This window comes from Neovison vison, chromosome 4 (assembly GCF_020171115.1).
Source record: "Neovison vison isolate M4711 chromosome 4, ASM_NN_V1, whole genome shotgun sequence".
Classification (NCBI taxonomy): domain Eukaryota; kingdom Metazoa; phylum Chordata; class Mammalia; order Carnivora; family Mustelidae; genus Neogale; species Neogale vison.
The window spans coordinates 208,978,001-208,992,975 of record NC_058094.1 but is presented as its reverse complement, the minus strand read 5'-3'; the positions used below and the strand labels follow the sequence as shown (position 1 = coordinate 208,992,975).

Here is a 14,975-nt window from a genome sequence, read left to right as displayed (position 1 = left end):
TAAACAAAACTGACCCATGGGCCAGATCTGGTCGACAGGTGTTTGTTTTCCTGCAGAGTATGTAAAGGATTTTTTGATCTGTTGTTGAAATCAGGAGACTAGACTCCTCATCTTCTCTGGAAAATTATGAAGATGGGCCTCTAGGGCCCATATTGCTCCCACTTGGTGGCAATCTGCTGGCAGCAGGAGAAGCTGCTCCCTCTAGACGGATTCTCTCCACTCCACCCGCCCCTACGCCTCCCCTCTTCTCCCACCCGAGCCACTTACCCTTCACTTAGTGATTTTACCCCCCGGGTCCCTGAAGCAGCTGCCAGTGCGGACTCAGGCAGTAAAGGAAACAAAGGTCTCCGTGAGCCCCACCAAGGAAAGTTTTCCACACATGCCCGGGGCCAAGGCCGCCACTGGGTCTTGCCAGGCCGACAGAATACACTGGGGAATACCGCCGGAGAGAGGCTGGCCCCGTAAGGAGGTCCATCGGCTCCAGCTGTCCCTGGGTAGCCAACAGCAGGGACGTTGGGTTGCTTTGGCTGCGACTGATCCTCTTTTTCTGTCCACCCTCTAGTGAAGATAGGCAACAGTGTGTCATTTGTTCAAGAACGGGGAGAGGTAGTGCTAGCTTTATGGAGCCGCTGACGTCATGAAGGAAAACACCTTGGTCTTCTCCATTGAACTATCTCACTCACCATCACCAGGAAACCAACCCAGGTCTCCAGTGACAAAGAAAGGGCTGGAGGGCATCGTTCCAGGCTGAGGCACAGCGTGGGCACAGACACGGACGTGCACTGGTGGGGGTGGTTTACAAGGGGCATACAACCAGGGGTGTGGCAGGAGGTAGACCCTGGAAAGAAGGCACTTATTGCATTAAAGAAGTGAGCCAAGGAGTGAGGACGCTAGGAGACTATTAATGGCATGAAGCTTCTGCTTCGAGAAGGATAATCCACTGAGAGAGCGAACACCATTTTCGTGGAGGGAGCCCCGAAGGACAGGCGCCATCGCCAACCTGAGTTTTAATGTGGAATGCAATGAACCCTTAAAGAAAGAACTCCAGAGCAGAGTTGTCAAACCATTGTTAGAACTTTTCGAACTAGATCGCAGCCCCCACCTGGCTCTGCACCCCCAGGACAGCCTTTTATAAAACAAATTCAGTGGCACTGCTCCAGGGGTGGGCACTGGCCACAGGGCTCCACCACATCACGGGGCACCATTCAAAGACCACCTCGGCTGAGTACGAGCACCTTTCAAAAGCAGAACAAGCCACCCCACAGGAGTTCCAAGGGGCCAAGTGCTCCTACAGAGATGAACAGTTCCACTTCCTGTTGCCACATTTTAAACTATTTATTGAATGAGGCAGTAATAGACAGAATGGAAAACAACACAGAATCCATGCTCTGCTACTTGGGTTTTGCCTTTCTTCTTCTTCTTCTTCTTCTTCTTGGCAATTTCTCAAACTATTAGGAGGTTATTTCACCACAAAGGAACACGGACTTTAAAGCCCCTGAACAGCTTCACAATGACGATAAAAAATAATAATTAAAAAAATAACAAGTTGTAGAACTAGGACTGTTCATATGTAAATTTCCCTTCCCTCCCCCTATTACGTACAGAAAAAAACATACAAAGAACATTAGATAGTTTTATATAAAACAAGCAAATACAAGAATCTGAAACTTTTCTCAAAGGCTGAGCAAGAGGTGAAGGATCTTTTAATGTCGCATTAAAAAAACACATTAAATACACTATCACACGTGGGGGCCCGGGAGGAGGGGAAGAGTTGTCCCTGTACTCAAGGAGCAGAGATTTGGCCTGTCGAGAAGTCAGGTGAATTTAGCCACTGGAGACTCAGGACTTGCAGCTGAGAAATCACAGAATTTAACAGTTACTGAGAACACCCAGACCGGTCAACACCTTCGAGGAGGCAGCTGCGGGGACCTGGCCCAGCGGGCCGCACCTGGGAAAACTGCAGCGTCCCTTCTGAGATAGGACCTGCCTCAGGGCTGCTGGAAACACCCAGGTCCCTTTCTCTTCCAAGGCCCCACGGGATGAAGAGCAACCTTCCTTGACGTGGGGCTCCTGTCACCTCCGGTCTCCTCTGTTAAACTACAGAAAGTTACTGGAAAGGAAAAAAATTGCTCCCGTTGGTGTGCCCTGGTTTTTGAAGATTTTTCTCTCCCTCCTTCCTTTTCCCCTTCCAACCCCTCCCCTCCCCCTCGCACTCTCTCCCCTCCAAGTACACGCCCACAAGCACACTTAACGCGCACGTGCTCCTCAAACCCTTAATACTTCTGTTACCTTCAGTTCATATACATGACCAATTCAGGACTGACCTTAAAACCAAAGCAACATTTTAATAGTCATGAGATCACGAAGGCTTCCTGGGAAGGGGAGGAGATGCGAGGCTGGAGAAATCCCTCCTGTCCCTGCCTGGAGCTTTAAGGACATTCACCTGCCTGTGGCAAGGTCAGCACCTGGGCCAGCCCAAGGAGCATCTCAGCTGCCAGGCCACGAGGCCCTTGGACCTTGCAAACACAATTTCTGGACCCCACCCCATTCTGGAACCTCCTTCCTCAGGTGAGTCCAGCAGGGAGAGTTCTGGGTGGCCACTGGGAGGCAGCTTTGGTGAAGGGCATGGTCACCTCCGCCTGAGTTTGTCAGTAGCTCAACGCATGACCCTGGTATGAACAAAAACCGGGTGACTGTGTCTGGCCACGTACCCTACACCCACTAAACTGGGTGAATTATTTTTTTCCACAGCTCACCTTGATTTCATACAGATAATTCCATGCGGGTTTCATATACATATATATATATGTATATATATACATATACATACATACATACATACATACATATATATACTTTATATATATGTAAATGTGTATATCCATATGTACACATATACATATATTCACACTCACACATACACACACGTAAGTATACACACATGTTTCTGCAGAAAGAAGTCCTGCCACAATTTGGCTTTTTCGGGATGGTGAAATTGACAACACAGTATCTTATTCCACCAATCCCAGAAATCAAGAGTGGTGCTTTAAAAAATGCAATTCCAAAACCCACTGCCTTTCTTCCTTTTTAAAAAAAAGGTTAACAAAACTTTTCTTCCGAAGTCGAGAGACTTAATTCCATTTGATTGCACCTCTGCAAACGTGTAAAAAATTTTGAAGTAGACTAGAAAACGATGCCATGGTACGGCTGCATGTCACTGTTCCAACGTCACCACCTCCACAGCCTGGCCGTCCATGGTGACTGTGCTGTCCGATATCCGGGTGGTAACAGGGGCCATGGCCACCTGCACCGGCCCATTGCCCTGGGCGAGGCTGGTTACCACAGTCTGGTACATGCTCACGGGGATCTGGACCAGTCCTGGGGAGACAAAGGGGAGATGGTTGGTGGGGATCGGGCTCAGCTTCCCAGATGCTGCCTGGACAGGGCAACCAGCCCCAGCCCTTCAGGGTACCGCTGGTCAGCCTCATGTAATTGCTCACCACTGTCCAAGCACAAATATATCCCTCCTCTTACCCACTGTCATTCTTAAAACGGACTGTCAGGAAAGAAAATGCAAAGAAACTGTGGAAATGGGACCCAGAGCAGGGCCTCCCCGACTTGCCCAGGAGATGAGCCTGCCTGCCTCTCATTTTAGGAAGCAAGGCTGGTCAGGTGTGAACCCTCCTCCCCAGCCCAGCCCTCCCGACTGCCTCCTTCCACTGGGAAAGGCTGCCATTAATTTTCTCTGATGTTCTGCTACGGACTTCTTCAGTCTTCTGCATGCCTATGCTCAAGTTTCTCTCAGCTTGAAAAAACACCTTCCTCAATCCCGTCCTGTTTTCTTGGCCACTGCCTCTCCCTTTAGTGTTTGCTTATTAAAAAAAGGGGTGGGGGGACTCCTGGGTGGCTCGGTCAGTTAAGCATCCGACTCCTGATTTCGGCTCGGGTTGTGATCTCAGTCAGGGTCATGAGACTGAGCCCCACGTCGGGTGTGAAGTGTTCACCCTGGACGTGGAGCCTGCTTAAGATTCTCTCTCTTCCTCTTCCTCTGCCCTCCCACCACTCTCAAAAAAAAAAAAAAAAAAAAAAAAGCCTAGGGGCATTGTTTTCTTGATGTTAGATTCACAGACCAGTAAAATTTAAAAATACATTTTGGGGTCAACTTAAAAAGACCCAACTGGGGACGCCTGGGTGGCTCAGTGGGTTAAGCCGCTGCCTTCGGCTCAGGTCATGATCTCAGGGTCCTGGGATCAAGTCCCACATTGAGCTCTCTGCTCGGCAGGGAGCCTGCTTCCCTCTCTCTCTCTCTGCCTGCCTCTCTGTCTACTTGTGATCTCTCTCTGTCAAATAAATAAATAAAATACTAAAAAAAAAAAAAAAAGACCCAACTGTTTCCTAATACCACTATTATTTCACATAGAAAAAATGGTTTCACACAAAGGGAGGAAGAAGCACATAATCTCAGAAAAGGGCAGTCCTTCCTAAGAAAGAAAAGTTGATAGTTCTATATGACATACTAAAGAAAAAATGGGATTTGCGTTAAATGAGGCAGAATAAATGCCTATTATCAAGCTCCTCTTCCTCTTAAAACTGAAACTGTAATTTAGTGGGAAGAAGGATATAAATGAGGGATGTCAACAGGTTTTTGGAAGATGTAAAGTGGTTCTGACTTATCAGAGAAAAGGAAGCAGCAAGTCCTGTGCCCATGGAGGGCGCTGGACATAGCCCTCACTACGCAGAAACTGACGAGGCTGGAAACAGGAATTGGTTAAGCGTGTGTATTCAACTGTACTGCACCGATCCCAACACCCAGAAACCCTGCCCTTCGTTGACAGGACATCTGAAGTTCATCCACTGTTCCGGGAAGCTGACCTGGAGAGGCTAGAAAAGACCCCAGTGATAACCTGTTGGGTGGGGAAATGGGGCGGGGGGAGACACTGAAAACTCCAGCCTGCTGTGCCAGTGCTTATCCCGAGGCCTACAGATGGCCCAGCTGTGGCCTGCGCTCCCTGACACAAGGTTGCAGACAATGGTGGGGGTGGGAGAAGAAAATGAAAGCCCCAGAACCCTGATCTCCTCAGAGAAGAGATTTGTATCATAAAAATGGGATGCTTTTCTTAAAAAGGAGTATGAGAAGAACTTTAAAGTAAAAAAATCTAATGATGAAATACAATCCAATGAAAGCAGAAGATAAAAGTCATGGAAATTTCTCAGAGAGTAGGATTCAAAGATGGAAAGGAGAGAAAAGTATGAGCCGGAAGAGGTCCAGCCGCTGATAAAACAGAATTCCAGAGACAGTAAACACAAAAACAAAAAAACCCCAAAGGTAGGGAATTATCAGACACATTGTTAGATGCCCAGGAGACAAGATGACAAAAGATCAAGACACTAACACACATCTTTGCAAAATTTCAGAACACTTGGGATAATGCAAAGATCCTGACAGAGTCCAGAAAGAAAAAAAAAAAAAAAAAAAAAGGCCCTGTACAAAGAACTGGGAGTTGGAATATTGTGGGACTTCTCAAAAGCAAGCCTGGAAGCTGGGAGCAGTTTCCTTCAAGAAGGCATCAAAGCAGACGCCTTTAAGTGTCTGAGAAGTGCTTTCTGGCTAGCACTGTTCCCAAGCCCATGAAATGACTGTTCCCAAGCCCCTCCCAACTGAGTGTGACAGCAGAAGAAAGGCATCTTCAGATCTGGATGGGGTGGGAAAACTGGCCACCCGCGTACGCTTTCTCGGGGAGCACTGAAGGGTGAGCTCCACAGCAAGAGGGAAAACCACGAAAGAGGCAGCGTGGGAATCCAGGAGACCGAAAGCCCACGGGAAGAGCAGTGGGGTGGGCTGAGGGCCCCGTACCAGAATTCTGCAGTGGGTCTGAGAGCGCAGAGAGGGGACACTGGCACAACCCCACGGGGACAAGTACTGAGAGGGGTTTTCTGGAAGCGGGCAGAAGCAGTGACTATGATCTAAAACACAGAAGGGAAAAAGCAAATAGTAACAGTGATAATATACTTGTCTTAGCAGTGGACAGTTTTTAATGTAAGTTATAATAATATAAACATACAAGTGGGTTATCAAGAAACTGCAATAATGTCACCACTCAAGAAATAATGATTTAAGAACCAAAGAAGAAAATGCTCTTTTACAAAAAAAGCAGAACTTTTCTAAAAAAAAAGTTCTGTTGTCCCTCGTGGTGGAGGCTGGCCCCACCCCTGCCCCAGGCAATATGGACAGCGGCCTTCCCTGGGTGCTGGGTGCTCAGGGAACACGGGCACAGGTGTTCATCCACTGGCGGGGCCAGCAAACCCATGTGGCTAGGCCTTCCTGTTTGACAGAGGGCTACTTCAGGGCCAAGCGTGGCTCTGGTTCACGCTGCTTCCCATAGCGTGAGGTACAAGATGCGCCGGAAGGACAGTAGGCCAAGGGAGTCCCTTCCTGGCCTCAGCACTGTGAGCCGGGGCCCTGGTCCCCAGCCTATAAACCCCAGGCAAGGCCTCAGTGTGAGTGAGGACTACACGGCTCTGTCCACTGCCCCACCGTGTTCACGGTCACCTTCGCTTTCGTCCTCTCTTCTGGTCACCAGAGGCAAGTCAAAACTCATGAAGCCACGCAGAAGGCCCCCTGCAGAGCCCGGACACCTGGGTCTTCCTGCAAAGAAGCCACACGCTGGCAAACGGCAACTAAACTAGAAGCAAAGCTCCCAACTTGGGGAACAAGCTGCACCCCTGATAAACACAGGGACCGCTGTGAGCAAGGAGACCTCCTCACGGTGAACCACCATCCTGCGCTAGGGGGAGGGTGTGGGTAGAGACTTAAAGAATTGTCTAGTTTCATCTCTGGTTAATGGTATGTTCTCGTTTCCTATGATGCAGAGTCACGTCCAACACTGTTGTTACAAGTTTTGATATCATGGAAGATTTGCTGCAGGTTAAAATGGAGAAAGGGGCAAATGCAGAAATATCTATTGGCTGCCACTGCTGTAACCAGAACAATCTTCTGAACAAACTGATCCTGTTGCCTTCTTTTACAAGTCTTCAGGGGCCCACGGGGTATCAGGTCCAAATCTCCTTGCAGGATTTAAACCCTCATGTCAGCCCCTGTCGTTCAGGTCAGCCTAGTGACTGCAAACCGCCACCTGCTTTATACTCCAATCAGGTGAAGGACCTGGCCGAGTCCCCGTGACCTGGGCACGACCACGTCTTCTGCCTGGAATGATGGGCTGGGACTCATTCCTTGAATGGGCTCCTAGTCATCCTTCCACAGTCACAGTCAGTGGCAGTCCCTCCTTCCTTGGTCTTAGTCTCTCTTCTCTGGGGGTCCCGAGCACTCTGCACTGGCCTCCATGGAGGCAGTGGTCGTGGCCACCAACACCGTTTGCCTCTTTTGTCCTCGGGAGGACTGTCAAGTCCTTGAGGGATGGAGTCTCCACCTTTGAGTCCTCAGCAATCAGCAGGGGCTCGATAAATGGTTTCTGCACTCATGGATGAAACCTGCCTTCTGAGGTTGCACAGCTTTCCCTCCTAGAGACAGGGTGATTGAGGTGGCCCAGTCTTAGGGTGATGGACAGTTTCAGAGCAGGAACTCCCAGTCGAGAGAACGGTCGAGTAAAAAGGACTACACTCAAGGACTTATCCAAAGAAAAACACCTTTTTTTTTTTTTTTTAAGATTTTATTTATTTATTTGATAGACAGAGATCACAAGTAGGCAGAGAGGGAGAGAGGAGGAAGCAGGCTTGCCACCGAGCAGAGAGCTCGATGCGGGGCTAGATCCCAGGACTCTGGGATCATGACCTGAGCCGGAGGCAGAAGCTTTAACCCACTGAGCCACCCAGGTGCCCCCAAAGAAAACCACTTTTAGGGACGCCTGGGTGGCTCAGTGGGTTAAGCAGCTGCCTTCGGCTCAGGTCATGATCCCAGCGTCCTGGGATCGAGTCCCACATCAGGCTTCTTGCTCGGCAGGGAGCCTGCTTCTCCCTCTGCCTCTGCCTGCCATTCTGTCTGCCTGTGCTCTCGCTCTCTCTCTCTGATAAATAAAAAAAAAAAAATTAAAAAAAAAATCTTAAAAAAAAAAAGTTCATTCTTAAAAAAAAAAAAAAAAAGAAAACCACTTTTAAAGATTTCATCTTCTGGGGGTGCCTGGGTGGCTCAGTCAGTTAAGCCTCTGCTCAGGTCATGATCCCAGGGTCCTGGGATAGAGCCCCACGACAGGCTCCCTGCTCAGCGGGGGGCTGCTTCTCCCTCTGCCTGCAGCCCCCCCTGTTTGTGCTCTGTATCTCTCTCCGTCAAATAAATAAATAAAATCTTAAAAAAATAAAAGATTTTATCTTCTGTATTTCACCTCAGGATCAGGGATGGAATAAATCTGGCCTCTACGACCGGGTGAAGTGACTGCCTACACAAAGCTGTCCCAAGAGTGAAGGCTGACAGCAACTGCATCTCTGAAAAGCTTTACGGAGGGCAAAATTCCATATACCAGGTCATTTCATAACCCCAAATGCCTCAAAATCCCAATGCCATTGTTTTCTACACGTGGTTTCAGTCTATTTCCACCTAAAATCAGCACATTACCATCCTACTGTGGGGATTTTAGAATTTCGGAATCTCTCTCTCCCCCTCTCTCTCACACAGCCATTTTGGCATGGGATTAGATTAAATCGTCTCAGCAGCTCTGACCCAGTGGCCTTCCCTTCCGCGGAGGGGTTGGGGGAGGGGCGGGCGGCCAGTGCACTAAGTCTGCGGCTGCCCTTGGAGGAGAGATGATTAAACGCTGAGGTACAGTAATCAGGCTGGGATTGTCCCTGCATCTGCTCAGCCCGGCCCTGATTAGCCCCAATCTAGAAGGCGTATGTTAATCTCAGTTTGTATTCTGGGTCATTTCGATTGATTAAGCAACAGGAAGCTCTTCACATTCTACATTAAAGGTTGGACGTTCTGTTTTGTTTTTCTGAGAGACCCTGTACAGACAGTCCTAGCAGTAAGTCTCTTGGCTTTGTGCAGCACTTTTCAAAGCCCTCTTAGACCCACTGCCTCTCATCTGATTTTTGCTCAGACCCTAGAAAGCAGGCAGGGCAGGTGGTCCTCCCGGTCACAAATGATAGGCAAGTTCCTCTGGCAGAACCATGGACTTATCCTAAAGGCACATAGTAAAAGTCCTGAAGATTTAAAAGATTTAAAATACCCAAGTCTCTAGGACCCCCGTATTTCAAAGCCATTAAGAAACCTTAGCATTCATTCAGTTTAGTAAACCCCTTTCTTTTTATTTATTTATTTATTTATTTATTTGAGAGAGAGAGACAGTGAGAGAGAGAATGAGCGAGGAGAAGGTCAGAGAGCGAAGCAGACTCCCCATGGAGCTGGGAGCCCGATGTGGGACTCGATCCCGGGACTCCAGGACCACGCCCTGAGCCGGAGGCAGTCGTTCAACCAACTGCGCCACCCAGGCGTCCCAACCCCTTTCTTTTTCTTTAAACTCAAAAGTATACAGATAAAAAGTTTATATATAAACTTTTTATCTGTATATATATATATATATATATATATATATATACTGAATACAGAGTAAGAGAGCAAGAGAGACTGAGTGGTCTTTGCCCCAAGATGACTGAATTGTGGCAAAGCCACGCATCCAGGCTCTCGATCGGGGAGTCTTTCCACACACCCAACCGCCCTGACCGGGGAACAACAGGCCAGCGGGAACCTGGAAAGTGGAGGACTACCTTCTTTGGGCTCATTGCTGCCTCTCCCCTCAGGCCTCCAGGCAAGGTTTACGGAACTGGCCAAACTGGGAAGAGGCCAAAGGTGCCTCGGGAGCCACAGGTCCCAGCACAAGGACTTCCTTGTCCGACAGCAGTCAGACAAAAATCCCTGGAGGAACTGCTGGCTCCGGGACCCCATTTCCCTGTAAAAGACGAGACCGGACCCTGCTCATTCCTCTCCTGCCTGGGTATCACATACTCAAAACACAAGGTCAAACACTCCTCCCAGTGTTCCCCCAGGGCAGAAAGCAGCAATTACATCCCTCCAATTGCTTAGGCCGCAATTCGCAGTCATCTTTGGCTTCACAGGCCAAGTATCAGCAAATCCTGTCAACTTTCCCTTCACATATAAACCTGGAATTCAGCCACTTGTTTCTGCTGCCTCCCTGGGCAGAATCCTATCATCTCTTGTCAGGGCTGCATTAAAAAAAATATATATATATATATATATTTTTATTTTAGTGTGAGAAAGAGAGAGGGGCACGTGTGCATGGGACAGAAGGGCAGAGGGAGAGAAGGTTAAGCAGACCCCATGCCCAGCACAGAGTCCCAGCACAGAGCCTGATGTGGGGCTCGATCCCACAACCCTGAGATCATGACCTGAGGTGAAATCATGAGTCAGACGCTCAACCAACTGAACCACTCAGGTGCCCCGCCAGGACTATGTTTTATCTCCCTTCGTAATCTCCCAGCTTCAGCCCTTGTTCCACTGTTGCCAGAGGGATCTTCTCAAACCTCCACATGACACGATGGGTATCAGGACAGCCTCGGAGGAGGCTGGCTCTGATACAGCTCACACGCTTCCGAGCCAGCACCCTTCAAAGGCCTCCATTCAAGTCACATGACCTTCTCGGGGAGGACAGGCAGGGAGTCTGACCTTGGAGGTAGCCAGCCTTCTACTCAGAGTGCTCCAAGGAGACCCCCACACAAGGTCCGTTCTTCGAGGGACCTGCTCATCTCACCAGGGCCATCATTTCACACAAAGTGATTGTCTGTGTCTTACATTTCCCCCTTTCAGGAGAATCTTGATTTTAACAGAGACTTCATTTTGAACACAGAGGGCATAGTAAAAAAGGTAAGAAGAGGGTAGAGTTGAAAAAAGTCAGTCTCGGGGCACCTGGGTGGCTCAGTGGGTTAAGCCGCTGCCTTCGGCTCAGGTCATGATCTCAGGGTCCTGGGATCGAGTCCCACATCAGGCTCTCTGCTCAGCAGGGAGTCTGCTTCCCTCTCTCTCTCTCTCTGCCTGCCTCTCCATCTACTTGTGATTTCTCTCTGTCAAATAAATAAATAAAACCTTTAAAAAAAAAAAAAAGTCAGTCTCCCTCCCAGAGGTAACTACTGTGGCCAGTTTCTTGGCTGGCCTGTAGTTCAGCTGAGACTGTACATTTGGAAATGTGTGTATGTGTGTCTGTGTATCTTGAACAATGCATTGTTCAAACGGGGAAGAGACACAGACACACATACACTCTTCTGCCCCTCGCTTTCTCGGGATCTTTACTTACAAGTATGAAGAGAGTGGGTTTATTTTATTTTTTTTTTAGTGGCTGCCAAGTATTCCATTTGTATGAAGGTACTTTATGTTTTTTTCATGTCAGCTGGGCCATGTGCTGCCGTTGTAACAAGGTCTGAGGGATGCACATGGCACCCAACAGCGTGAGCCCCCCACCATCACGCTTATGAACTATAGAAAGATCTGGAGGTGCTTGATTTTGATTAACCAGGACTTGAACGACTCACACCTTGGCTCTCCGATCTTTTGCTGTTGTGCCAAATGTACTGCATTTCTCAAAATGCAAGGATAAATACCAAAGAGGTGGATTCTTAAGAGGAGATTTTAAAACTTTAAAATTTCCTAGGTGCAGTCATGGGGGGACTCCGAACCGGTCTGCTCAGCCCAATTCAAGATTCAAAATAATCTACCTCTAGTGGTGGGATTTAAGATTAAGGCATGACAGGGGAATATACTTTTGGACAGATATTTGTTTTCAAGCCCCTTAAATCATATTACATGGGTGGCAGATAAGGCCATCACCTCATAAGCCTGGTCTTGTCTTCTAATATAAGTGACCATGTGCTCATGTTAAGGGGCTTGGCCTTGTCTTCTGCAGAACAGGAGGCCATGAGGTTTATAGTGATCTGTCTCTGATGGTGGCACCAGGGGAGGCTTTGTGGTAGACCATGGACGCCAATGAGAGTAACTCTAAAGGTCAGGGTCACAGCCTTGCACACTCTGAATTTATCATTCATGCGCTGATCTACTCTATTTCTGACCTCTCCCGAGGTAATGAGTTTCATCGCTTATCTACTGTATAATGGAACACACATACATGTGGATGTGTGGATGTGCATATATGCAATTTATTTACTTAGGGGAATTCATGTACTTTCCTCAAGACTAACTCTTTTAGGGGCACCTAGGTGGCTCAGTCGTTAAGCGTCTGCCTTCGGCTCAGGTCATGATCCTGGAGTCCTGGGATCGAGCCCCATATTGAGCTCCCTGCTTGGAGGGAAGCCTGCTTCTCCCTTTCCCACTCCCCCTGTTTGTGCTCCCACTCTCACTGTGTCTCTCTCTATCAAATAAATAAATAAAATCTTAAAAAAAAATATTAACTCTTTTCGCACTCTGTGATTTGACGAATACGTCTGTATATCAGAGTTAGCTAAATCTTCTTAAAATATCGTTTGGCAATGGCCATCCCATCCCACCAAAAAACCCACAAAACAAAATAAAACAAAACAAAAAACCCCCAACTTTTGATGGCTGTCTACTACGGGAAGAGTAAAGTCCAAATAGCTACTGTTCTGAAGGATTACAGCAGCCTTTCCCACACTCTCTATCCTCTCTTCATTACAACTATGCCTGTCTCCTTAGTGTACCTTCACTGCCGCATGCCAATCTCTGGACGACCCCTCTGCCTAGCAGCATGCCCTCCCAATGTGAGTCCCGTCCTTCCAACAACTTCCACATCAACCGTCATTTCCTGGAGTCACCCTGGATAGAACAGCCCACCAGGTTTTTTTTTCCTTCCTGGGATTTTACTCCCTCCACCATTTGGCACCAGCTGTGTGCTAACCCGTTTCCAAGTAGTTAGGGCTGTTCCCTGTATAATCTGCTTGCGTAGATTCTGGAAGGACTGTGTCTTTAAATACTGAGCAGCCTGAACATAGTAGATGCTTAATAATTAAATAGGACTATAGATCGTGTTCCTCGTCATTTTCAGAAACTTGGTCACATTCCTGTCAGCCTTGGCCTCCACAGACTTGGGACTTTTCACTCTGCTCCCTGGGGCACTGGGATTTTCACAAGACTCTCAAGGCAGCGGAGCCGAACATTGTAAGGTAGTTCAGGCGCATTGTGTGTGAGGGTAAAATAGGCTGTTTCATTTCCATGAAAGGCTTGCCAGTCAGAGACCACACGTGACTCTTGGCTCTGCCACTGAACGGCTTGGGAACTTCGCTTTCCTCAAATGTAGAGCGGTGGCTGCTAATCTCACAGGGCAGCAGGGGGCGAGACGCGCTGACTTAGGTGCAGTGTGGCACCGTGCCTGGCACACAGTAGGTGTACCATAAATGTCAGCTCCTTTTCAAAGATGACTTTGCATAAGAGGTTTGATGAAGACTGGTGGGGTCCCAGGCATCTGACTGAAGCTCTCACGAAAGAGAAACGAAAGCAGCGATAGCACAGATCTGCTTTCTGCTGCGATCTGTTCCTGCCAGGAAGCACATCATTCACCAAAGGCCTTCAAAGATGGAAAGATTAGAGATAAAAGCCCTGAAACCAGGGCAGATGGACTGGCGGGAAGCTTCCTGTCTGAAATGCAGCGACAGGCAGAACTGGCACTGCGGCTGCACGAGGCCATCTACGGACTAGCCGCCAACTCACTGTGCGGGTAAATAAATAATCCAGGCGCAACCACTGATCAATGGTCGGAATGTTACATATGCGGTCAGGGGCAGGAGGATATGATGTCATCACTCTGATAAATTTCTCAGCCCCTCCAGATAATACCAACATAGGCGCAAGCGTAGCAGAGCACACAGTTACCGGCCCGGCCACGGTCACCCAGAACCAGACTGCCCAGAACCAGACTGCCCTGCCCCCACCCCACCCCGCGACAAGATAGAGCAGAACAGGAAGAATGGGCCTTTCATTTGCCCTCACAATCTGGGAAACCTTTGGGAATTGTTGTTTGCTGAAACCGAATCTTTCAGCCCAAAGGCCTTCCAAGTTGGTCATGGAAATATCTTGAGCTGGGGGGAAAATATTGATGGTTGTGAGAGAAAAAGAGCTAAACAAAGAAATTTATCAAATAAGTACAACATTTGGTGAGAGAGAAAGAATTTTTTAAAAAGATATATTGACTTTTTTTAGAGAGGGAGACAGTGTGTGCTCTGGGGAGGACCCAGGGAGAGGGAGTCCCAAGCAGACTCCTCACCTGAGCTTGGAGCCCGACATGGGGCTCAATCCCATGACTCTGAGACCACAACCAAGAATCTGATGCCCAACCAAATGCATCACCCAGGTGCCTGAAGAGAAAGAATTCTTAAACCCAAAGTAAAAATTTACAGTATAACGCCTTCTGTAGTTAATGGATGTGAAAGCTAGCTACGGGTATCAGCAAAAATGCTAGCTTAAATGGGGAACCAGAAGACCGTACCTGGAAAGGATAGGAATTAATAAGTAAGAAATAAAGCAATGAATTATATTACCTAAGTAGGTTCTGCAGTTTTTAAAGGGCCATCAAGCATTATCTTCAGGTTTTCAAGGGGTGATAGGCAGGAGTCCTTTAAAGACAGAAGTCCTTTGAAGTCTTATTTGCAGGCTTGAAAAAGAATTTACACCAGTGACTGCTGTCTAAGGCAAGCCACTATTATATGAAGAAAAATAGGCATTAGGTATGTACTGGTATAGAGATGGGAGAACGTGAAAGGAAATCGGGAAAGAAGCTAGTTGAGTAGGTGAGTGTCAGATAAAGAGGTCGAGAATAACAAATGAGGACCAGGTAGATGAGAAGAGGACAGTCACAGGGCAAAAAGGGGAAGGTGATGGAAAGAATGAATGTCAATATCAAATGAAAAGGTGATCCAGGGAACCTTCCTGATACTAAGACAAGGAGGAAACAGAGAAAAAGTATTTCTCTCCCAGTCTTTCTGTTTCTGTTATTTTAGCTGCTTCTGGGACATTTAATCTTTCTTTTCCGTGTTTTCTAAGTCCATGGCTT

General features: G+C 47.9%; 1 protein-coding gene and 1 non-coding gene across 5 annotated transcripts in view; both read right to left on the bottom strand.

The window, feature by feature from the left end:
• Positions 1 to 2,900: 2,900 nt before the first annotated feature.
• NRF1 (nuclear respiratory factor 1) overlaps positions 2,901 to 14,975 on the bottom strand; it is a 145,915-nt gene continuing 133,840 nt past the window's right edge. For 3 of the 4 annotated variants that reach the window (XM_044246558.1, XM_044246557.1, XM_044246560.1), the window contains one exon: positions 2,901 to 3,378. In XM_044246558.1, coding sequence (XP_044102493.1) covers positions 3,215 to 3,378 — 164 coding nt within the window. In that variant the 3' untranslated portion in view covers positions 2,901 to 3,214. The remainder of the gene's footprint in view (positions 3,379 to 14,975) is intronic. The other variant, XM_044246559.1, reaches the window with a different exon arrangement.
• LOC122905807 lies at positions 11,343 to 11,446 on the bottom strand. The gene has a single exon (XR_006384479.1). It is a non-coding gene; the product is annotated as a small nucleolar RNA U13 (small nucleolar RNA).